General features: G+C 47.2%; 1 protein-coding gene across 4 annotated transcripts in view; it reads right to left on the minus strand.

Moving 5' to 3' along the window:
* The window catches only part of dnah2 (dynein, axonemal, heavy chain 2), a 243,293-nt gene that overhangs the window by 134,181 nt on the left and 85,325 nt on the right, over positions 1 to 23,787 (minus strand). For 3 of the 4 annotated variants that reach the window (XM_069920089.1, XM_069920088.1, XM_069920086.1), the window contains 9 exons: positions 23,447 to 23,664; positions 22,276 to 22,374; positions 15,124 to 15,249; positions 13,286 to 13,396; positions 10,833 to 11,021; positions 7,435 to 7,538; positions 4,470 to 4,659; positions 3,230 to 3,410; positions 899 to 1,026 (listed from right to left, as the gene is read on the minus strand). In XM_069920089.1, the coding sequence (XP_069776190.1) occupies positions 899 to 1,026; positions 3,230 to 3,410; positions 4,470 to 4,659; positions 7,435 to 7,538; positions 10,833 to 11,021; positions 13,286 to 13,396; positions 15,124 to 15,249; positions 22,276 to 22,374; positions 23,447 to 23,664 (1,346 nt within the window). The remainder of the gene's footprint in view (positions 1 to 898; positions 1,027 to 3,229; positions 3,411 to 4,469; positions 4,660 to 7,434; positions 7,539 to 10,832; positions 11,022 to 13,285; positions 13,397 to 15,123; positions 15,250 to 22,275; positions 22,375 to 23,446; positions 23,665 to 23,787) is intronic. The other variant, XM_069920087.1, reaches the window with a different exon arrangement.

A 23,787-nucleotide genomic window follows, 5' to 3' on the forward strand; every position in this document is an offset into this window, starting at 1 on the left:
CTCATGAGACCATTGCATAGACTTGGTGGTCTGGAGCTTCCTGGCCTGGTCAAGGATTTGCTTTATTTTAAGCAGCACAGACCACTGGAAAATTCATGGATCCCATGCAGCCTGCACTCCTCATGCCAATAATCTGCAGCTGGGCATTAAGAATGGCGGCTTCTGTTCCTTGCTCTACGGATGCTGTCAGAACATATCCAGCATTCCCAGTTTCATTTCAGACGCCCAGCATCTGCAGAATTTTATTTTAGGCAGATGCTAAAGAGGGCACATTGTGGCAATATTGTGGCACCTCACATTCTACGGACCCTGGAGGCTGGCATTTGGGAAGGGAGTTGGAAGAAAGGAACCAGATCACATTCTCTGTTATTTGATTAACAGGGGCACTAGTGAGTGGTAAATGGAGTAGGACGTAGTTTTCAGAGCTCCCGCGAACTCTATACATAAAATATAATTAAACGACACTCTTGGTAACGTTCTACCATTTGTTTACGCTTGGCAATGCGTTGTAGTTGAGTGTGTGGACTTTGAAAAGTCGAGATGCACAACAAAAAAGCATAAAGTCATGGCACCACACAGTTGCCCCAGAAGCCTATTCCACGGACAGAAGCCTCGACTTTACTTGATCCCATCTCACCGGGCAGTTCATCGCCTGACCAGGAAGAGCTGGTTATCAACATCAAGATGTTCAAGCTAGAAATGTTAGCTGCGCTTCATAAAGATATTGCAGAGACTATTAAAACAGAGACACGCACTTGTCTCGGAGACTATTTATCTGCCATCACGATGGAGCTACAGGCCGTAAAAAAAGCAACACATGACTGACCCATCAACACCGTATTGGAAAATGGTAAACAGGAAGGGTGCATCCAGTTCAAGGCACATGTGGAAAGTCTACCTTGCAGTTGCTGAATCCCTCAGCAAACAAGATGATCTCTGCGATTAATGTTGAATCAGGAACAACCATGGAGATGGGCCTAAACATCGACTTCAGATTATCTGGCAATTCTGTACGCCCAGCATATCCTGTCATAAATAACAGCAGTGTTATCCCAATATCCTTTTGTGCCTGCACTGGTAGAAACATACATACATACCTTCTCGCTGCTCTTCGCTACATTTAGGCTGTGGTTGGTCTGCACTGTGGCTCAATCCACCTGCCTTTGCTTTCTATCTAACAACCTGAAGTTCTGAACCTCCTGTGAGGGTGCATTCTTGATCCATTCTCTTCATTGACAACAGCTTAGCCTTCAACACCATTATTCCCTCAATGCTGGTCAACAATCTCCCAACCCTGGGTCTCTGCATCCCCTACTGCAATGGATCCTTGACTTCCTCGTCAGAAGATCACAGTCAGTACGAACTGGAAAAACGTCTCCTCCTCACTGACAATCAACACAGGCACACCTCAAGGATGCGCGCTTATACTATACGCCTGTGGTCAGGCACAATTCCAATGCTATCTACAAATTTGGTAACGACACTATGGTTGTCGGCAGAATCACAAACAGCCATGAGGAAGCGTACAGGAGGGAGATAGATCAGCTAATTGGGTGGTGTCACATCAACAACTTCATACTCCTATTTGCAAAACCAGGGAGATGATTGTGGACTGCAGAGAAAATCAGAACACAAGCTAGTCCTCATTGAGGGCTCAGGAGTGGAGAGGGCCAAGATCCTCAAATATCCTGGGTGTCAACATCTTCAAGGATCTGTCCTGGAGCCTCCACGTTGATGCAGAAGGCTCACCAGTGGCTATACTTTGTGACGAGTTTGAGGGGATTCAGTATGTCACCAAAGACTCTCGAAAACTTCTCCACATGTACTGTACTGTGGAGAGCATTCTGGCTGGTTGCATCACTGTCTGGTATGGAGGTACCCACATTTAGGACAAGAAAAGAACATTACAGGCACCAGACTTGACTCCATCGAGGATATCTAGAAGAGCCGGTGCCTTAAAAAAAGCACCTCTATCCTCAAGGACCCCCCCATCACCACCCAGGCCATGCCCTCTTCACTCTGTTACCATCATGAAAAAAGTACAGGAGCCGAAGGACAAGCACTCAGCGGCAAAAGGACTTTGAATTTTTTGCTCCATTTTTTATTTATTTTGTACGGTGGTTAATATAAATGTTTGCACTGTGATGTTGCCACAAAACAACAAATTTCATGACATGTTCATGGCAATAAATTCTGATTTGGATTCCCACTGCTCTTTGAGGACCAGTGTACCTCCTCACTTCACCCCTAATCAACCTGACTCTAATGGTTCTGCCCCTGAAGTTATTGCTGAGATCAGCCAGCTCGGGTAGATGGAACAATTCTTTCTCAATATTTTTATTAACATTGAAATTTCACATCCAAAAATACATACTGATACATGTTAAAAGTCAAGAAGATACATTACTCTTAAAATCATATCATTTCATCCAAGGTTTCCCACGTTTTAATCGATATTGATATTTTATTATAAAAAAGGAAAATCTAAACCCACTACCAAGAAAGAGATTGTTTGGCAAAAAAAAGGAAGACAGAATTCTTAATAGTGATAAATTACCACATTAGTCATAATAAATCAGAGATTATGAAAGTAATTCAAAAAGGGTCCCCACAGTGTTTGAAAATTTATTCAAATCAGAAATTAAGTATCAAATCTTCTCTTCACATAGCCATGGAGCGTGACTAGGTGGGGTAATGTCCCTCCATCTGAGCAACACCACCCGCCTAGCCACAAGAAAAATAAAAGCTAATACATGCAGTTCAGATGCCATTAAAGTTATGCCATTCTCTCCGACAATACCAAATAAAGCAGTTAAGGGATTAGGTTTAAAATTAACTTTAATAAGTGCAAAGAAAGTTTGAAATATTCCTTCCAATATTTCTCAAGACTCTGACATGTCCAGAACATATAAATTAATGAAGCATCTCCATTGTTGTTTTATTACAACGAGGAGATACATCCACATAAAAACGGGATAGTTTGACTTTGGACATATGAGTCCTATGAACTACTCTAAATTGTAGGAGAGAGTGGCGGGCACATAAAGAGGTAGTGACCCATTTGAAAATTACATTTCAAGTTTCTTCAGAAATTAAAAGCTGTAGGTCCTGTTCCCAGGTTTTTAAAATTTTATCTGAGGGAGCATCTCTTATTCCCAACAACATATCATATTTGGAACACTCTAAGCACACTCCACCCCCACCACTCCTGATCTTCTGACAGCCTTACCCGGGTTCATCGTTATGAAGATGCCACATGAACTGACCAGGTTAATCTCGCGTCCTTCGAAGACGAAGCGGGTTAGGCCAGCGGACAGGGCAGACAGGATAGAAAGAATCTGCTGAGCCACCACTGACAGCACCTCAATGTTGATGCGATTAAACTCGTCAAAGCAACCCCATGCTCCAGTCTGCACACAGAAATATTCAACACTGTCTCATCAGCACACTAACGATCAGTAAAGCAAGGGCAGAAAAATGCAACATTCTGTTGATTAAAAAGCTAGACTTGCACTTCTACACCTTCCTTTACTGCCTCTGGAAAGTCCGGAGCACTTTCCATCCAGAAAAGTAATGGTGTAGCATGAGAACCATGAAAAGCATTTTATACACAATGGGCTCAACCCCAAAGTGCACCCCTTCCCTTGGACAGTGCAGCACCCCACAGTAAGACCTCTTTATCCCCATTGCTGCCTCTCCAACGATGCAGCGCTCCCTCAGTAGATCTGCCAAAAGGGTTTTGCATCCTCAAGACTGACTCTGCCACACTCCCTCAGCTCTTTACTTCCTACAATGTGGTTCCTCCTCTGCTCTCCTCCTCAAATAATGTGGCACTCAGTCAGTAGGGCGGCACGGTTGGCGTAGCAGTTAGCCCAACACCTTTACAACACCAGCAATCGGGACCAGGGTACAAACCCTGCGCTGTCCGAAAGGAGTGTGTACATTCTCTCCATGTCTGTGTGGGCTTTCCTCTGCGGCTCTGGTTTCCATCCACTGTTCAAAATGTAACGAGGGTGTAGGTTAATTGGGTGTAAATTGGCAGCAGGGACTCATGGACTGAAATGACCTGTTACTGTGCTGAATGTCTAAAGTTAAAATTTTAAAATACCGCCCACTCTGAAACAGTGGCACTCCCTCAGTATTGCCTCTCTGACATTATGACACTCCTTGAGTCCTACTCCATCAAATGGATGCTCTCCTAACATTGCCTGTCCATCTGTGGGCCTATCCCTGTGTACAGCACACTGACAATGTGGCATTCCCCCAGTACTGGACATTCTTTCAGTGATGGTAGCCCCTCAGTAGAGAGGAGCTGGATGAACTAAGGGCTGGGAGGTGAGACCTGGCTACACATGTCCACTTTGGCTCACATGGGCACTGTGTCCTGTGTCCTTATTTTCATCTCTGAAGTTCCCAATGTTTGATGACAAAGACAATGTTTCATTGTATTTTGAAGGTTCTGCTTTCACCTGTGCCAATCCAGAGTACATGCGGCCCATGGATTTGTAGTCCAGCCCTTCAGAGCAGTTGACCACAATCACATACATGCCCATGGACTTCCCAAGGTCCTTGACTGTTTCCGTTTTCCCTGTTCCAGCTGGTCCCTTGGGGGAGCCACCACGGTGCAAGTGGAGAGCTGTTGTCAGTGTCATATAGCACCTGCAAAGAGGAGAGAGTACAGGTGATAAGGGGCAGATTTCCTGTGGCTACTGTGCCTTTAATGGTAGTCAGCTCCCAGCACATTGCAAGCATTGAATGAAGTTCTGTTGGTCAATTTACTGAAGGGTACAGGGTAGAGGGAGTATTACTTTGTGTTGAATCCATGCTGTCCCTGCCTTGGGAGTGTGTGATGCGGCAGGGGAGAGGGAGCGTTACTCTGTGTCTCCCGGGGCAGAAACAGCATGGGTTAGACACAGTCTAGCGTTCACTCTACCCTGCCACATCTCACACTCCCAAGGCAGGGACAGCATGGATTCAACACAAAGTAATGGTCCCTCTTACCCTGTACCCTTCAATAAAACAGCATAGGTTAGTTTGTGAGGGGACAGTATGGAGGAAGTATTACTCTTGTGTCTAACCCATGTTATCCCTGCCCTGGGAGTTGCGATGTGGCAGGGTAGAGGGAACCTTCCTCTATGTCTAACCCATGCTGTCCCTGCTCTGGGAGTGTGCGATGTGGCAGGGTAGAGGGAACCTTCCTCTATGTCTAACCCATGCTGTCCCTGCTCTGGGAGTGTGCGATGTGGCAGGGTAGAGGGAACCTTCCTCTATGTCTAACCCATGCTGTCCCTGCTCTGGGAGTGTGCGATGTGGCAGGGTAGAGGGAACCTTCCTCTATGTCTAACCCATGCTGTCCCTGTCCTGGGAGTGTGTGAGGGGTCAAAATGGAGAAAGCATTAATCTCTGTGTACCCAAGTTTGCGGATGACACCAAATTGAGTGGAAGAGCAAGTTGTAATGAGGATGTAGAGAGTCTGCAGAGGGATATAGTTAAGCTGGATGAGTGGGCAAAGGTCTGGCAGATGGAGTACAATGTTAGTAAGTGTGAGGTTATCCACTTTGGCAAGAAAAATAAAAGAGCTGAATATTATTTAAAGGGTGAAAAACTACAGCATGCTGTTGTGCAGAGGGCCTTGGGAGTGCTTGTGCATGAATCTCAAAAAGTTAGGTTGCAGGTGCAGCAGGTTATTAAGAAGGCAAATGGAATGTTGGCCTTCATCGCTAGAGGAATTGAATTTAGGATTAGGGAGGTAATGTTGCAACTGTATAAGGTACTGGTGAGACCGCACCTGGAGTACCATGTCCAGTTCTGGTCTCCGTATTTGAGGAAGGATATACTGGCTTTGGAGACGGTACAGAGGAGGTTTAATAGGTTGATCCCTGGGATGAAGGGGTTGACTTATGATGAAAGATTAAATCGTCTAGGATTGTATTCGCTCAAGTTCAGAAGAATGAGAGGAGATCTTATAGAAACATATAGGATTATGAAGGGTATGGATAGGATAGATGTAGGAAGGTTTTTTGAGCTGGCCGGGGAAACTAAAACGAGAGGACACAATCTCAAGATTCGGGGGAGTAGATTTAGGACAGAGATGAGGAAAAATAGTTTTTCCCAGAGAGTAGTGAATGTTTGGAATTCTCTAACCAGGGAAGTGGTTGAGGCTGCCTCATTAAACATATTTAAAATTCGGTTAGATAAATTTTTACATGATAGAGGAATTAGGGGATATGGGGAGAAGGCAGGTAGGTGGAGTTAGGTCATAAATTAGATCAGCCATGATCGTATTGAATGGCGGAGCAGGCTCGATGGGCCATTTTTGGCCTACTCCTGTTCCTACTTCCTATGTTCCTATGTTCCCTGTCCAACCTGTGCTGTCTCTGCTCTGGGACTGTATGAGGGAGCTTCACTCTGTGTCTAACCCTGCCTTTGGAACGCATGGTGTAGAGCTTTATCTGCGTCCATCTCTGTGCAACCCAAACTGTCCCTGCTATGAAGATGTTTGACAAAATATATTGTTTAACAGTGAGCCTAATCCATCTTGTTTACTTTACAGTCCAGAAAAGGTTTGATGGGACAATAGATTGGGAGCTTTCTTGTCTCTTGCCAATGATCTCTTTGCCTGTGAATGTTTTATGAGATAGTCAGTGGAAAGCTTTACTCTGCCTTATATCTGTGCAGCACGTTCCCTCCGGATGTTTGATGTTACTAATAAGTGGATTTACCATCACCCACAGCCTCCAACTCTGCCTTGGGATAAAACAATAACACATCCTCTCAAAACATTAACATTAAATTAGTTTTAAACCGTAAGATCGATTATGGCATTGCTGTGAGGATTTTGTCAAGGGAAACTTGATATTAGTACAGAATATTTATTCCAGGGATATTCTAATCTACCAATTGGACAGAGATCACACTGTCTGTCAGTGTTTAATCAGTCTAAAGTTTAGTTGTCTGATCATTTGTCTTCCATGACATACACAAGAATAAAATCTAAACTGAGAGATTGTAATGACTGGATTGACAGATAATATGAATGCAACAATTTTTCTTGTCTAAATTAAGCTGTATGCTCCTCCAGTTATGGGTAGTGCAATGTTTTATGTTCACATATAATACCCCAACCCATTGCCAAATGGTGACTACAATAAGCCAGGATTCACAGAGATGGCACAGTAGGTTAGTGCACCCCTTTACACCCCCAGCGATCGGGACTTGGGTTCAAATCCTGCGCTGTCTGCAAGGAGTTTGTACTTTCTCCCCATGTCTGTGTGGGTTTTCCCCGGGGGCTCTGGTTTCCTCCCATCGTTCCCTACTGGGAGTTGTAGGCCAATTGGATGTAATTGGGCGGCATGGGCTCTGTTACCATGCTGTATATCCAAATTTAAATTTAAAAACATTTAATGCACACAGTGAAAGGAAGAGCTGGCCCACCTATCTGTGAGTGGAGTGATCACCAGGCGTCCAGAATTGCCCAAGTACTCATAACCGTACTGAAAAGAGGTGTTGGTTTGTCGGATTAAACAATCATCCAGATCCTAGAGAATAAAATAAGCAGAATTAGAGGGCACGTCCATTCCCCACCACACACGGAGCAATGTAGTAATCAGCATTCACCCCTCAGTCAGTCATGCACTATGCGAAGATACTTCTGGTGCTGGGGATAGTGGTATCTTTTGTTCTCTGGTGTCACTTGTCCTTCTCTCCCAGGTAGCTACACTAACTGACTGAGCCTACCAACTTCACTGCAATTATTCTGCCACCACCTGCACACTTCAGCTCCAGCGCTATATCAGAGCAACTCACTGCCGACGCTGGAATCTGAAGCGAAATCCACTTTGCTGGATGAACTCGCCGGCTCACTGTAACCCACCGAGTTCCTCCAGCAGAGTAGTTAGCTATGTCAGGGGAATGAGGTTTGGCACAACCTACCTGGATGGGGCCAAAGGTGATGAGATAACTGTTAGATCAGCAGAGACCAGAAGTTCATTCATTTCCACCACCCCACATTGCAGTATCTATAAGCTTTGCTCAGTTGACTAGATGTTACACTGACAAATGTGCCAACAGCTGGCAGGGCCCTCCATACATCTCTTTCTCTCACTCCCTCATTCCTTCCTGTGTCTTTCTCTCACGTTCACTCTCAGTCTCTCTCTTTCTCTTGTCCCTTCCTGTGTTTTTCTCTCTCTCGTCCCTTTCTCTCTCATCCCTTTGTGATAGTACAGACCTATCACCAATGTATATAGTTACAGTATCTAGAGTATGTAATAACTGTGCTTACAGCGATTGGCTGAGAGCTTAGCCACGCCTACTGCCTGGGCCTTAAAGGGTTGTGTCCCTAGCCAGGTCGGATCATTCCGGACTGATCGGCCACCTGTGGCCACCTTTGGTTCTTTCGACGAGCTCTACACCCTTCCTCCCTCTTTCTCTCTCCTCACCTACCCTCTCTCCCCTCTCTCTTGTCCCTTCATCTCTCATTCCTTCCTTCCCCTCTTTCTCTCTCGTCCCTTCTCTCTCATCCCTTCCTCTCAGTTTTGTGCCTTCCTCTCTATCTCTCTCTCTCTCTCTCTCGCAATCCTTCTTCCCTCTCTCTCTTCCTCCTCCTCCCTCCCAAACATTTATTTTGCCTCCTTGATATCTCCTAAAGTGGCTTGATGTTAAGTTTTTTTCTTTATGGTACCAGGGAGAAGTCTCACAGAATATTGCTACATTAAAATAAAATACCAGAAGGTATTTTCAACAGGAACTACCTTATTGTTTGTGCTCCATTGCTCCCAGTGGAACCTTAATCTGTTTAAATTGGACTAGGATGACTGAATTCAGCCAGGCATAGTTCCAAGCATTGCCTCACTAACCACTGTCATATTCCACACTCACCTTCAGCTGTTCTTTTCTAATCCGCTGCACTTGTCTCATAAACAGCAGAGCTTGTTGAAAGCCAAAGGATCCCTCAGCAGAGGCACAAGGAGGTGAACAAATGGAGTATCCAACTCTTCACTTCAGCTTTTTGACCGTTCCCCCAAGCAGGTTCAGGACCTCCTGTCCTCAATGTGGAGGCAGCGCTGAGTCGGGGGTGGGTCCCTGTGGCTCAGTGTGAGGACAGTCCTTGGTCTGGAGAGAGCCACTCCTTCAGTGTGGGGGGAATGTCCTTATAGAAGGACACAGATGAAGGCGTGGCACAGTTTGAGTAGTGGTTCACACAACGCCAGCAACCGGGACCGGTATTCGAATCCGGCATTATCTGTAAGGAGTTTGTACATTTTCCCCTTGTGTGCATGGGTTTTCTCTGGGAGCTCCCATTTCCTCCCACCCTTCATAATATATGGGGATTGTAGGTTAATTGGTGTATTTGGGTTACCGGGGCTCATGGTTAGAAAGGGTCTATTACTGTTCAGTACAAGCAGTCCCTGGGTTACGCATGTCCAACTTAAGACAACTCGTACATATGAACAGACTGCACGTCAGCTCAAGGAAAAGAATGCTGTCTGCCATTTACCCTTGTGACCCTGCCTCCAAACCATAAATCTGATGCAAGAAAAGCTCTGTACAAACCTCCCTTGATGCCTACTTCAACAATATGACTGAGGCTAAATAAGAACCATATGTACCTGTTCTGACACCTACAAATTCAAGTTAAAGACAGGCTTAGGAATGGGTCTAATTTGTAACCCGGGAACTGCCTCTTTGCATGTCTAAATTTAAAACTAGAGATCATGAAATTAAATGTAGGAGGGTAAAGATTTAAAGGGAACTTGAGGGGCATGTTTTTCACAAAGGGTGGTGGATGTGTGGAAAAAGCTGCCAGAGAAAATGGTAAAGGCAGATACAATTGCAATGCTGCAAAGGCATTTGGACAGGTACCTAGATAAGAAAGCTTTGGAGGCACATGGGCTGAATGCAACCAGCACAGGTCAGCACCTTGGTCAACATGGATAATTTGGGCTGAATGTCCCGTTTCTGCACTGCATCACTCTCAAGGCCCTGTTTCTGCACTGCATCACTCTTAAGGCTCTTTTACACAAAGTTTGAAAGCTAGATTTTCTCTGCCTTCAACATTTGTGCAAAAAAAAAATTGAAGCCAGATTGGAGGGGTCCAAACTCATCAGTCTTCGATCCGCTAAGAGGGGTATTGCCAGCAATGGAGTGTAGCTTTCCGCGACCAATCTAAAATGATACACCCATCTTGCCGGGTCGAAACGGGAAGGGCTGATGATGTCGTGACGACCGTCTTCAACCCGTGACAAAAGTGCAGGAAATTCAAATTCATTTCGAGTCCGCAGCAGTGACACTTCCGGGCGTGTATATTTTAAGTCACAGTTGATGCCAACATTGATGCGATAAGCGTCCTGCTTCCTTTGCTTCAGGAAGCTGGCTTGCAGTGTGAAATATCTCTCAGAGCTGGCTTTTTTTGTGCTCAGTGTGAACATGCAAGCCGGCTTCCCAAGACAGGTCATGTCTACAGAGATACTGCAACTTTGGAGTCTAAAAAGGCCTATTGACTTGCTAATAACTGTGGCATCAGCTGCTCCCAATTCCAAAACCATTTCCCTTGCAAAGGCAGCAGGTGAAAGGGAACACCATTCTCTACAGGATCCCTCTTGGACACATCATCTGAGCCTGGAAACATACCAATGGTTCTTCTTCCATTGGGTCTAAAGCCTGGGATTTCTGAGCCTACATGCAGTGTGAAGGCACCCTCATTCAACCTACTACAGCAGTGCAACATGATGGATCACACACACTTTCCCAAGGGCAATTAGGGACTGGTGATGAATGCTGACCATTACCACCTGCTGTGCTACTGAAAATCAATGAGTCATTCTGCATCATACCTTGTCCCAGTAGAGGCGAAGCTGACTTAGCCAATCAAATGCCGTCACATCCAAAATGTTCATCTTATACAGTTTGTCAATGACATCTCGAGCATGGACCTCTACTGTTACCAGAGCCACAACCTTCAGGCGCATGATCTTGGTCAGGTTTCCTCGTATGGCTTCAGAATACTTGTGTAGCATGGTCACCTGCAGAGGCAGCAAAGTTACACTGAGCTATCCCACCACAGTCACCAATTGACATGTAATCTGAACTAGGCCCACTCTGTTACAAAAATGACTGGGAATTCACGACGCACACAGCTCAGATCTCTAAAAAAAATTGATCCAGTGACAGGAGGAAAGAGTCTCGGACCTCAGGCACAGCTGGAACAGATCTGGAGGATCGGTGACAATCCTCGATCCAGGTTCTGGGGTAAGATCTGAATTACTGAGGACTTTCTTTAAACAATTCTCTTTATTTGTGTCACAGGCCTGTGGGGGATCCAGGAGCTCCCTGAACATACAATTACATTGGTTGGTCTACCCTACTGCAATCTGACGCCACCAAACCAGAAAAGTCTCCTCCCATGTGACAAGCATTACCTATCAGCATTAAACTACACATTATTCATCTGCAAATTTCATCATCACCAAACCAGGTCCCCCTTTCCTCGGGCATCAGTCTTGCGCATCATCTGAATGGAAAAACTCCAGGCCAGAGTAAATTTACTCGCTGGGCAGGGTTGGGTTTGTAAATGGAAACAAATGTTTACTGAATGAGTGCACAACCTCAATGAAGGGAGTAAACATGCCAACTGGAAAGGCTCCCTGAACCAGAGGAGAAATATAGGCCTGGCTATAGATACATCTAGGATATGGCAACTAGGGCACATACCCTGGGTGCCACTTGCAGGGGGGGGGGGTCCTTGCCTTGCCTGTCCAATATCTGAGCTCACCCACCCAATATCAGAGTCCCTATCTTGGTTAGCCCAAAACAGATTCCATCCCACTTACTTGAGCGCCCCAGAAAGCCACTCCAGGCTGGCATCTCATTGGGCCCCTTTGGGGCCATTCCAGCACTCCCAATGCAGGATCAATGGGCAAGATGGGCATCTTCCCTACCCATAACCCCCACACAGCTGGAACCACTGTGCCAGTGCCAGCCAGGGAAAAGCAGTGGTTTCAGCTGCATGGGGGATTATGGGTAGGGAAGACAGCAATTTTGCCCATTGATCCCAGATTGATCCGCTGGTGCCGTTGAGTGGCCCCGAAGGCCGAAGTGGCCCAGTGAGGTGCCAGAGGCCAGGTGGCCGGTGGGAAGGGCTGTCAGCGGGCGGCCGGCGAAACTATCACACCATGCCCCGGCTATGCACCGACAGCTCTGCCAGCCGCCTCCTGATGGCTCCACCAGCCACCCCCCCCGACAGCCACCCTGTGGCATACCGCCGACGGCACCGCCCGCTGCCCACTGACAGCCAAGTACCTGATCGGCTGCTCATATCATATGTCAGACTGTGTGAAACTTTTTTTTTTTGTGTGGTTTTTTAACAGGGGAGGCAGCCATAGGCTGAGCTTGCCCTAGTGAGCCACTTTACCTAGATACACCACTGAGCTTGGCCATGTCCTCAGCCACCTTCATGATGCAGCTGAGCCTACCAAACATCTGGAGGGTTTTTGTTTCCCCTGGGCCTAATCGGGGTGGGAAGTCACTGAGGTAAATTGCAGCCCACATTCCAAGGCAGGGAGTAAGACTGCTTCCACACTGACTGCGAACTTTTGTCTCTATCGATCTGTCCAAGCTCCTGCTGAGGACACTTCACTTAATCCCAAGGCTTCATTCTCTTGACCGCTGCCCCAATCTTTGCCTTGAACCCTGCTATCATTTCTGTAAGTTTCTGCTGAACCCACCCCCAAAGGGGGTGTTCGACTCCCCTCCAGTTGTTTAGCAAATCACCTTCAATCTGCACCCTTTGATGCCTGTCCAACCTCCCACAACCCTTTCTGATTTCAGATGTCCCCTCACCCTTATCTTGTCAAAGGAAAACCACTGAAGCTCCTCCAACCTATCCACATTGAATGGATTGTGAAGGGCTAGTGAAGGACACTGGATGGGATTAGTCCATTTTCTAACACTCTTGGAGGGCCGGCACAGTTGGCATAGCATTTAGCACAAGTCTTTTACACCACCAATGATTGGGACCGAGATTCAAATCTCATGCTGTCTGTAAGGAATTTGTACATTCTCCCTGTGTCTGTGTGGGTTTTCCCGAGGCACCATTTTCCTCCCACCATTCAAAACTTACCGGGGTGTAGATTAATTGGTGGGCCGAAATGGCCTGTTAACGTGCTATATATCTAAATTTAAATTTGAAACTTTGAACAATTTTTAAAAAAACTTTAAATAAATTTAAAATACTCCTTCTCCCATCATTTATAAAGGTGCAATGTCATGAAGACAAATCTCCACTCACCTGCTTTCTTTTAATAACTCGCAGGGGTTTCTTATCGTCCAGATCTTTGACTGATATCAGTGCCTTGGTGACCTCAGTGGTCCACTGAATCTGGCTCGCAGTGATCAGCATCTGCGGTGAAATGCACACACATAAAGCTGGGCAAGAAAAGCAAGAGGACAGGCTTACTTGAAAAAAATTCAAGGACTGTTCTTAATGGGGTGTAGGATCAATGCTCTGAGCGATAAGCCTGCTACAACTAACTGGGCTGAATCAAATAGATTTGCCTTCTGTGTGTATCCTTGGATCTGGAGATACTGTCACTGCTGTTTCAAAGTCATGAGGTCAATCTTACACATAGTAAAGCTCAGACTTGTTTCTCGGTTGTCATCTAACGCTCGGTGACCAGCTTCTCTCTACAAACATTCAGGAGTTTATTTGTCACATTACAACTAGTACAGTGAGAAGGGTTGGTCTGCAGCAGCCCAACAAGTTATTTCTAATATTCATACAGATAAGTAAAGAGCACAATTTACAGAGCGTGGGATTGTACTGAAAAGAGCTCTATTGTGGGGTTCATTCAAGAGCCTGATGAATGTGGGGGGGGGGGGGGGGAGTCTTTAAGCCTATTGGTCCATAATTTGACACTTTTCTCCCTTTGTGGAGAAGGCTTAAGGAAATGTGTCTGTGGTGTGATGGATACTTCATATGTTGGCTTCCTTTCCTGGGCAGCAAGGGATGCAGATGGGAGTCCGTGGAGGGGAGGGGAGTTTGCAATATGTTCTGAACTGCATTCACCACCATCTGTTGTTTTTTTCTCCCCAATCTTGAGCAGAGCCACTCCTATACAACTCAGAAACGCATTCAAGGTACATCTGTAGAAGATGTTGAGGGTCGGTGGCAGGGGTTGAGAAACGTCCCTAACTTACTTAGTCTTCTGGTAAAGTAGAAGTGTTAGTACATTTTCTGCTCCATCGCATCAACGCACTTGTCCCAGATCTGGTTGTAAAAGATATTCATTGCCAAGAACCCGAAGCAATCAACTCTTTCCATTTCAGTTCCATCAGTGGGAACAGGACAATGGTCTCTCCCTCCTCTCCTGAAGTCAATGATCATCTCCTTCGACTTAATGACGTTGAGAGAGAAATTGTCACCTTGACCCCATGCCACTAAACTTGTGTTCATGAAGATCTTTATCCCATATCTAGTCTGTGTTGTATCTGCTCTGGGAATATTTGATGGAACCATGTACGAGGAGCTTCACCCTGTATCTAATCTATGATATATTCCTGTCCTCTCATGTCTGAATGGTCAGTGTAAACTTTATATCTAATTCATGCTAATTGTGAAATAGTAATGGATATCCTTCAGTGAAATATTGACCTAAGTGAAAACTGAAGGCTAAAGAAACTCATCAGGTCAAACAGTGCACTTTATATAGCACAGATAAAGAAACATAACCAATGATTCGGGCTTGTGCCCTTCATCGAGGGTATGAGCGAAATGCAGGGAGGCATCAATTTGACTTCAATCTCGGTGCCTGCAGTCTTTCATATTTTACTTTCGTGAAATATTGGCCATTTGTTTCGTGAACAATCGCACAGTTAGAAAGATGACCACCAATTACTAATGGGCTAGCTAGAGGCTTACATCACATATCCAATGGCTGGCACATTTTGTTTCTAATGACAGTTATTTCAAAGCAAAGAATTGCATCACAACTGTGGACAAGGTCCATTTGCATTAAATCCCTCTCATTCAGATTGTCACAGAAATACAAGGGGTTCCATTAGAGGCTTAAGCCAGTTTGGGCATCTGCAGGATGTCCAGGTGTTACGATCTGAAAGCATACCACTCACCTGCCCAGGCCATTCTTTCACCCACTTGTCCCGTCTGGTGAGCATTTTCTTCAGAGACAAGCGGGTCTCTTTGAGCAAGTCTTTGAGATTATAGCGCATGGTGCGTTCCACATCACAAAGCCAAGCCTGAGGGGCAAGAGCATATAGCAACAACAGGGTGTCAAGGGGGAGTGTGGTGCTCACCATTTAACCATTTTAGCAAGATCTCACGCAGGTTGTCAGCAGGACAGGGTGGCATAGTTAGCATGGCGGTCACCGCAATACTATTACAGCACCAGCGACCCGGGTTCGAAACCAGCGCTTCGTTAAGCCCCCATGTCTGCATGAGTTTCCTCCGGTTTCCTCTCAACCTTCAAAACCAGGGATTGTAAGTCAATTGGTGTATTTGGAGACTACAGGCTCATGGGCCGAAAGGGTCTGTCACCATGCAGTACATCGAAATTAAAATTAAAACAGAAAATACTGGAAGGACTCACTCACTGGTTCACCTGCAGGGTGTTCCCAGCATTTTCTTGTTTTATTGCTGATTTCCAGGATCCATAGCTTTTGATTTTCTACAACTGTTGGTTGTCACTAAATCAGGGCTTCCGATTCCTAATCCTTTCCCATTCCCCCAAGGTGGGAAGCAAGTCTGTGAGCATTCCTCGAGGATTTGCTGCTATTGATGATACTCACTGCAGAGATTTGCAGGCAAACAGTGGAAAATGGGATATGGTGCTGGAGGGAAGCCAGTCCACAACCTTGCTATCCACTAGCCAGGCAACGTACTCTGGAGGAGAGCAGAAAATTGCCCAGATATCTCTCACTCTTATGCACAACCATCAGGTCATGGGCCCAAATCATCCAACAGTCAGGCAGATGGTCTGAATGCGAAGTGCACCTTGGTCTCCACTTTTACGAGATAGATTGTGCTGGAAAGTAAAAACACACAGAAATGCCGGAGGAACTCAGCTGGTCTCACAGTGTCCATAGGAGGTGAAGATATATTACTGACATTTGAGCTTGAGGTCTTCTTCAAGGTATAAGCGAAAGTCAAGGAGGCATCTGAGAATGGCAGGGAGAGAAGTCTAGACCAACAGTCTAGGAAAGTGAGTCTGGGTGAGAACATGGTTATAGAGAACAGCAGAGAGGGGGCAGTGAGAGAGACTCTCACAGAACTCTCTTCGAAAAGAGGGGAGGAATTTCTTCAGGGTCGTCGGCCCTTGAAAAGATTTCGCAGTGGATCAACTGAACGGAGCGAAGCGCGAAAATCTGTCGAAACTGTGATTGTGCTCCACTCCAGAGTTGGAAAAGAAACTCCTTGTCTTAGATTGGCACTTTACCCACTGCCTAATCCAGGGGTTCTCAACCTTTTCTGGTCTAAGCCCCAGGGCTTCCAGCCTAACATGCCAACTTGTGGCAGGTCAAAGGCAGCTCTGTATGAAACACATCTTTATCTAATTTATTTTATTTAACATGTTTAAAGACACACTGTGACCCACCAAGGGGCTATGGCCCCTGATTGAGAACCACAGGCTTAATGGAACAGTGTGACTAACAGAATGTCAAGTAGCTGGTTAACGGGCTCCACAGCACAGAGCCCCACAATATCCCCAAGCAGACAGCTGGTTGGCTAGTCTGAACGGGAGCCATTTCCACAAGACAGTGAGATGGAGACATGCTGTGACTGCGAAGGGGGCACACAATGAATAGTGACCAGCCAGCAAAGGCACAAGAAAGCGGATTTGTGTTTCTAGCAAAGCTAGCAATTACGTGGGACAGAGTTCCGCACAGTAGCTCCATTCCCTCTGCATGTATGACGCAACACACTGTGTGTCTTTCCTATTTGTATCAAGCAAAACTTACTTTGATTGAATGTATTGAGATTATATGTTATGGTGATCATATGCCCTCCATGTTTCTGCCCATTGCATCACTGCTTTCCAGTATTCACACAAGCTGCACAGAATCGACTCAAACTGGTCACTCCCAACCCTCATTATTTCATCCTTTTGTTCCTATCTACTTCATGTGTTTATCTAGTATCTCCTTAAACTCATAGTGGCACGGTTGCATAGCGGTTAGCACAACTCTGTTACAGCGCCAGCAATCGGGGCCAGGGCCGGGATCCTGCTCTGTCTGTAAGGAGTTTGTACGTTCTGCCAGTATTGTGTGAGTTTTTGCCGGGTGCTCTGGTTTCCTCCTAGGGGTACTGGGGTTTGTAGGTCAATTGGGTGTAATTGGGCAGCATGGGCTCGTGAGCCAAAATGGCCTGTAACTGTGCTGTATGTCCAAATTTTAAAAAAAATAATTAAATCCATTCTGTTCACCTGGGAGCGAGTTCCACATTTCCCCGACTCCAAATCCCAAGTTGGCTATTTGGTATGAGAAATATTTCTGCATCGGCTGTTAAACACATGTATCATTTTGAAAACCCTCAACAGATCTGGAGAGAAGTGCAAGTTGGAACTTTTTTGATAGTTGTAGCCTTTTATAATCCTGACCTTAAATTTAGACATACAGCATTTAAGCCCACCCAACTAACACCCAATTAACCTACACCCCCGGTACGTTTCAAACAGTGAAAGGAAAACGCACGCAGACATGGGGAGAATGTACAAATTCCTTAAAGACAGCATGGAATTTGAACCCCGCTCCCTATTGCTGGCACTGTAAAGGCCTTGCACTAACCTCTACGCCAATCATGCCGTCCTTTACTGGATCCTTTTCATAAAATGAAGCCTAAAACTCCCAGGTTCTGCAATCTCCACCTCTCTGCAGAGCTTATCATTTCCAAAAGGAACGCTGGCTGATTTAATCTTTTCCGCTCTCTCACCATCACTGGAAGTGTACTGCATCCATCTTCCTCAGAGATGGGGACCAGAGGTTACATGCTGAAGAAGCTTTGACATAATTAATAAAATTCTTATTTTTCAATTCTATGCATCAAGTAATGAGCCCCCATGTATCTCTCTCTTTATGGCCTTGTTAGCCTGTACTATTAACATTTCTTTTCTTTGGCTTGGCTTCGCGGACGAAGATTTATGGAGGGGGTAAAAGTCCACGTCAGCTGCAGGCTCGTTTGTGGCTGACAAGTCCGAAGCGGGATAGGCAGACACGGTTGCAGCAGCTGCAGGGGAAAATTGGTTGGTTGGGGTTGGGTGTTGGGTTTTTCCTCCTTTGCCTTTTGTCAGTGAGGTGGGCTCTGCGGTCTTCTTCAAAGGAGGTTGCTGCCCGCCAAACTGTGAGGCGCCAAGATGCACAGTTTGAGGCGATATCAGCCCACTGGCGGTGGTCAATGTGGCAGGCACCAAGAGATTTCTTTAGGCAGTCCTTGTACCTTTTCTTTGGTGCACCTCTGTCACGGTGGCCAGTGGAGAGCTCGCCATATAACACGATCTTGGGAAGGCGATGGTCCTCCATTCTGGAGACGTGACCCACCCAGCGCAGCTGGATCTTCAGCAGCGTGGACTCGATGCTGTCGACCTCTGCCATCTCGAGTACTTCGACGTTAGGGATGAAAGCGCTCCAATGGATGTTGAGGATGGAGCGGAGACAACGCTGGTGGAAGCGTTCTACGAGCCGTAGGTGATGCCGGTAGAGGACCATGATTCGGAGCCGAACAGGAGTGTGGGTATGACAACGGCTCTGTATACGCTTATCTTTGTGAGGTTTTTCAGTTGGTTGTTTTTCCAGACTCTTTTGTGTAGTCTTCCAAAGGTGCTATTTGCCTTGGCGAGTCTGTTGTCTATCTCATTGTCGATCCTTGCATCTGATGAAATGGTGCAGCCGAGATAGGTAAACTGGTTGACCGTTTTGAGTTTTGTGTGCCCGATGGAGATGTGGGGGGGCTGGTAGTCATGGTGGGGAGCCGGCTGATAGAGGACCTCAGTCTTCTTCAGGCTGACTTCCAGGCCAAACATTTTGGCAGTTTCCGCAAAGCAGGACGTCAAGCGCTGAAGAGCTGGCTCTGAATGGGCAACTAAAGCGGCATCGTCTGCAAAGAGTAGTTCACGGACAAGTTTCTCTTGTGTCTTGGTGTGAGCTTGCAGGCGCCTCAGATTGAAGAGACTGCCATCCGTGCGGTACCGGATGTAAACAGCGTCTTCATTGTTGGGGTCTTTCATGGCTTGGTTCAGCATCATGCTGAAGAAGATTGAAAAGAGGGTTGGTGCGAGAACACAGCCTTGCTTTACGCCATTGTTAATGGAGAAGGGTTCAGAGAGCTCATTGCTGTATCTGACCCGACCTTGTTGGTTTTCGTGCAGTTGGATAATCATGTTGAGGAACTTTGGGGGACATCCGATGCGCTCTAGTATTTGCCAAAGCCCTTTCCTGCTCACGGTGTTGAAGGCTTTGGTGAGGTCAACAAAGGTGATGTAGAGTCCTTTGTTTTGTTCTCTGCACTTTTCTTGGAGCTGTCTGAGGGCAAAGACCATGTCAGTAGTTCCTCTGTTTGCGCGAAAGCCGCACTGTGATTCTGGGAGAATATTCTCGGCGACACTAGGTATTATTCTATTTAGTAGAATCCTAGCGAAGATTTTGCCTACAATGGAGAGCAGCGTGATTCCCCTGTAGTTTGAGCAGACTGATTTCTCGCCTTTGTTTTTGTACAGGGTGATGATGGTGGCATCACGAAGATCCTGAGGCAGTTTTCCTTGGTCCGAACAAAGCTTGAAAAACTCATGCAGTTTGGCATGCAGAGTTTTGCCACCAGCCTTCCAGACCTCTGGGGGGATTCCATCCATACCTGCTGCTTTGCCACTTTTCAGTTGTTCGATTGCCTTATATGTCTCATCAAGGGTGAGGACCTCATCCAGCTCTAGCCTTAGGGGCTGTTGAGGGAGCTGGAGCAGGGCGGAATCTTGGACTGAGCGGTTGGCACTGAAAAGAGATTGGAAGTGTTCTGACCATCGGTTGAGGATGGAGATCTTGTCGCTGAGGAGGACTTTGCCGTCTGAGCTGCGCAGCGGGCTTTGGACTTGGGGTGAGGGGCCGTACACAGCCTTTAGAGCCTCGTAGAAACCCCTGAAGTCGCCAATGTCCGCGCTGAGCTGGGTTCGTTTGGCGAGGCTAGTCCACCACTCATTTTGGATCTCCCGGAGTTTGCGCTGAAGATGGCTGCATGCGCGACGGAAGGCTTGTTTCTTCTCTGGACAGGACGGCTTTGTAAGGTGAGCCTGGTGGGCAGCTCGCTTCTTTGCCAGCAGCTCCTGGATTTCCTGGCTGTTTTCGTCAAACCAGTCCTTGTTTTTCCTGGAGGAGAAGCCCAGTACCTCTTCAGTGGATTGCAGTATGGTAGTCTTCAACTGATCCCAGAGGGTTTCAGGGGACGGGTCCGTGAGACGGGTTGCATCGTCGAGCTTTGCTTTGAGGTTTGCCTGGAAGTTTCCTCTCGCTTCGTCTGACTGCAGGTTTCCAATATTGAACCTCTTTCTGGGGGCTTTACTGTTCCTGGGCTTTGGCTTGAAGTGAAGGTTGAGCTTGCAGCGAACCAGCCGGTGGTCAGTGTGGCATTCCGCGCTAGGCATGACCCTAGTGTGGAGCACATCTCGTTTGTCACTTTCTCGCACCAGGATGTAGTCCAGGAGGTGCCAGTGTTTGGATCGGGGATGCATCCAGGTGGTCTTAAGGGTGTCCCTCTGCTGAAAAAGGGTGTTTGTAATGACAAGCCGCTGTTCTGCACAGAGCTCCAACAGGAGGCGCCCATTGTCGTTGCACTTGCCGACGCCATGCTTGCCCAGGATTCCTGGCCAGGTTTCTGAGTCTTTGCCGACACGAGCGTTGAAGTCGTCCAGGATGACAACCTTGTCGGCTGTAGGGGTGCGTTGGATGAGGTTGCGCAGGTCGGTGTAGAACTTGTCCTTTTCTGTTGGTTCCACCTGGAGGGTTGGAGCTGATGAGGGTGATGCGACGCTTGTTTTGAAGGGGGAGTCGCATGGACATGATTCGGTCCGAGAGGCCTGTCGGAAGGTTTTCGGGTTTGGAGGCAATGAAGCTCTTGACCATGAAGCCTACACCAGATAGGCGTCGTTCATCCGAAGGCTTGCCAGACCAGTAGAGTGTGTAGCCCACGCCGCGTTCTTGGAGGCTGCCTACATCTGCCAGGCGGACTTCACTGAGAGCGGCTATGTCGATGTCAAGTCTGAGGAGTTCATGTGCAATGAGGGCAGACCGACGTTCAGGTCGGTGGCTGTCAGCCTTGTCTAGCATGGATCTGATGTTCCAGCATGCTAGCTTGAGTTTGTGAGCATCTTTTGAGGGGGAGGACGAGGAGGGGGAGGACGTGGAGGGGGAGGACGTGGACCTGTCCTCGGGCCTGCGCAAAGGAGCTTTTAGGTGGAGTGCAGTGCGCGCAGAACTGGCCCCACCCTTTACACCCATGGTTCATGTGCCGTGGCCGAGCAAGCTGGGATGTGGCAGCGAGGTCCTTGGGTCGTAGGTTTTATATCGGAGTGGCCTTCTCTTATGCAGGTTTCTTACCCGGGCTGGTCCATTTCCCCAAGATTACCTTACTCTCATTTCCCCTCATGTTTTCTCCAGCAGCTCCTGGAGGAAGGGATTCAACCTTTGGTGCGATGCTGAGCTGATGGTGTGAAGGTTGTAATGTAATGGCCAGATCTCTGCCAGGTTAGCAGAGCTGGGGCTTTTCTCTTTGGAGGGCGGAAGGATGAGAGGAGGCTTGATAGAGGTCACAAGATTATGAGAGGCATAGATAGGGTGGATGGCCAGCGCCTGTTTCCTAGGTCAGGAATGACAAACACCAGAGGGCATCTAGGGGAGGTGAGTTTAGAGGAGACATCAGGGGTAAGTTTTTTTATATAAATATACAGAGTTGTGGGAGCCTGGAATGCCTTGCCTGGGATTGTGGTAGAGGCTGAAACATTAGGGGCACTTAAGAGACTCTAATACAGGCACAGGGATGAAATAAAATGGAGGGTTACGGGGTAGGGAGGGTTTAGTACTTTTTTTGAGGGATATATAGGGTGGCACAACAGCAAGAGCCGAAGGGCCTGTACTGTGCTGTAGTGCTATATGTTCTATATGCATTCACCCATAAACCCATTCAAAAGTGGCAGGGGCTAGCAGGGAGATGGTGAGAATGGTGACTGGTTTACTGCCGCAATTCACCCGCAGGCCAGAATAATGCAAGTGTATAGCCAATCTCCGTACCTCCACTGGGCCATCGAGCAGAATGGGCTGTTTAAATTCCACATACTCTCCATCAGCCGAGAACATCCCTGCCGCTTCCATTTTGTTTGTTGTACCAACCTAGAAATAAAGACCAGAGCACAAGATGGATGGGGTCTGAGCTGGACCTGGGCAGGGGTGGGCAAACTGAGTGGGTATGGGGGTGAGAATGGTCAGTGGACAGGGACTGAGTTGGGCTTGGGTGTGAATGGTTAGTGGACATGGACTGAGCTGGGCCTGGGGATGTAAATGATCAGTGGCAGGGACCGAGTTGGGCCTGGGAGTATGAGTGGTTAGTGAATGGGACTGAACTAGACCTGGGGGTGAGAGTGGTCAGTTGACAGGGACTTGGGTAGATCTGGGGGTATGAATTGTCAGTGGACAGGAACTGAGCTGGGCCTGGGGTGTGAGTGGTCAATGGATGGAACTGAACTGTACCTGGAGATGAAAATGGTCAGTGGATATAGTCTGAGCTGGCCCTGGGGGTGTGAATGGTCAGTGTACAGGGATAGAGGTAGGCCTGGATGGTGAATGATCAGTGGACAGAGTCTGAGCTGGCCCTGAGGGTGTTAATGGTCAGTGGAGGGATTAAACTGGACCTGTGGGTGTGAATGGTCAGTGAACAGGGATAGGGCTAGGTTTGGATTGTGAATTATCAGTGGACAAGGACAGGGCTAGGCCTGGGTTGTGAATTATCAGTGGAGAGCATATGAGCTGGGCCTGAGAGTGTGAATGGTCAGTGGACAGGGATAGGGCTAGGCCTGGATGGTGAATGATCAGTGGACTGAGTGTGAGCTGGCCCTGAGGGTGTGAATGGTCAGTGGAGGGATTAAACTGGACCTGTGGGTGTGAATGGTCAGTGGACAGGGATAGGGCTAGGCCTGGGTGGTGAATGATCAGTGGACAGAGTCTGAGCTGGCCCTGAGGGTGTGAATGGTCAGTGGAGGGATTAAACTGGGCCTGAGTGTGTGAATGGTCAGTGGACAGGGGCAGGGCTAGGCCTGGGTGGTGAATGATGAGTGGATGGAAGAACACTCGGCCAAGCCATCCAGGGTCATTTGGTGGAATGGATTGATTTTGTCTGCAATGTAATGTGACGTCCACATTTGCACAGAAAGGGCAGCCATCCATGACACCAAGAAAATCCAAATACCTTTTGCATTTTGAGAGTTTTGATGTTGTCGAAGCATTTCTTCATGTGGGGTTGCACTGCTGAAGGATTGCGAGTCTGCCCCAAGATCTCCAGCAGATCATCATTGGACAGGAAGTAGAAACGTGGGAAGATCTGCCGCTTGGTTTCCAGGTACATATCCAGGGATTTTTCAATCTCTTCTAGCTTTCCATTTATCCCATTCAGGGCATCCAGAAGACCTATGGTAAACAAGGGCAGTTTGTGTCCCTACACCACTTGGATATCACAGCAGACAAGGCTCTTCTCATTCAATGAGAATCTGGGCAGAGGTCAAGGAGGAAGGATAAAGATAGGGTCTGATG

Source organism: Narcine bancroftii, chromosome 2 (genome assembly GCF_036971445.1).
Source record: "Narcine bancroftii isolate sNarBan1 chromosome 2, sNarBan1.hap1, whole genome shotgun sequence".
NCBI lineage: Eukaryota > Metazoa > Chordata > Chondrichthyes > Torpediniformes > Narcinidae > Narcine > Narcine bancroftii.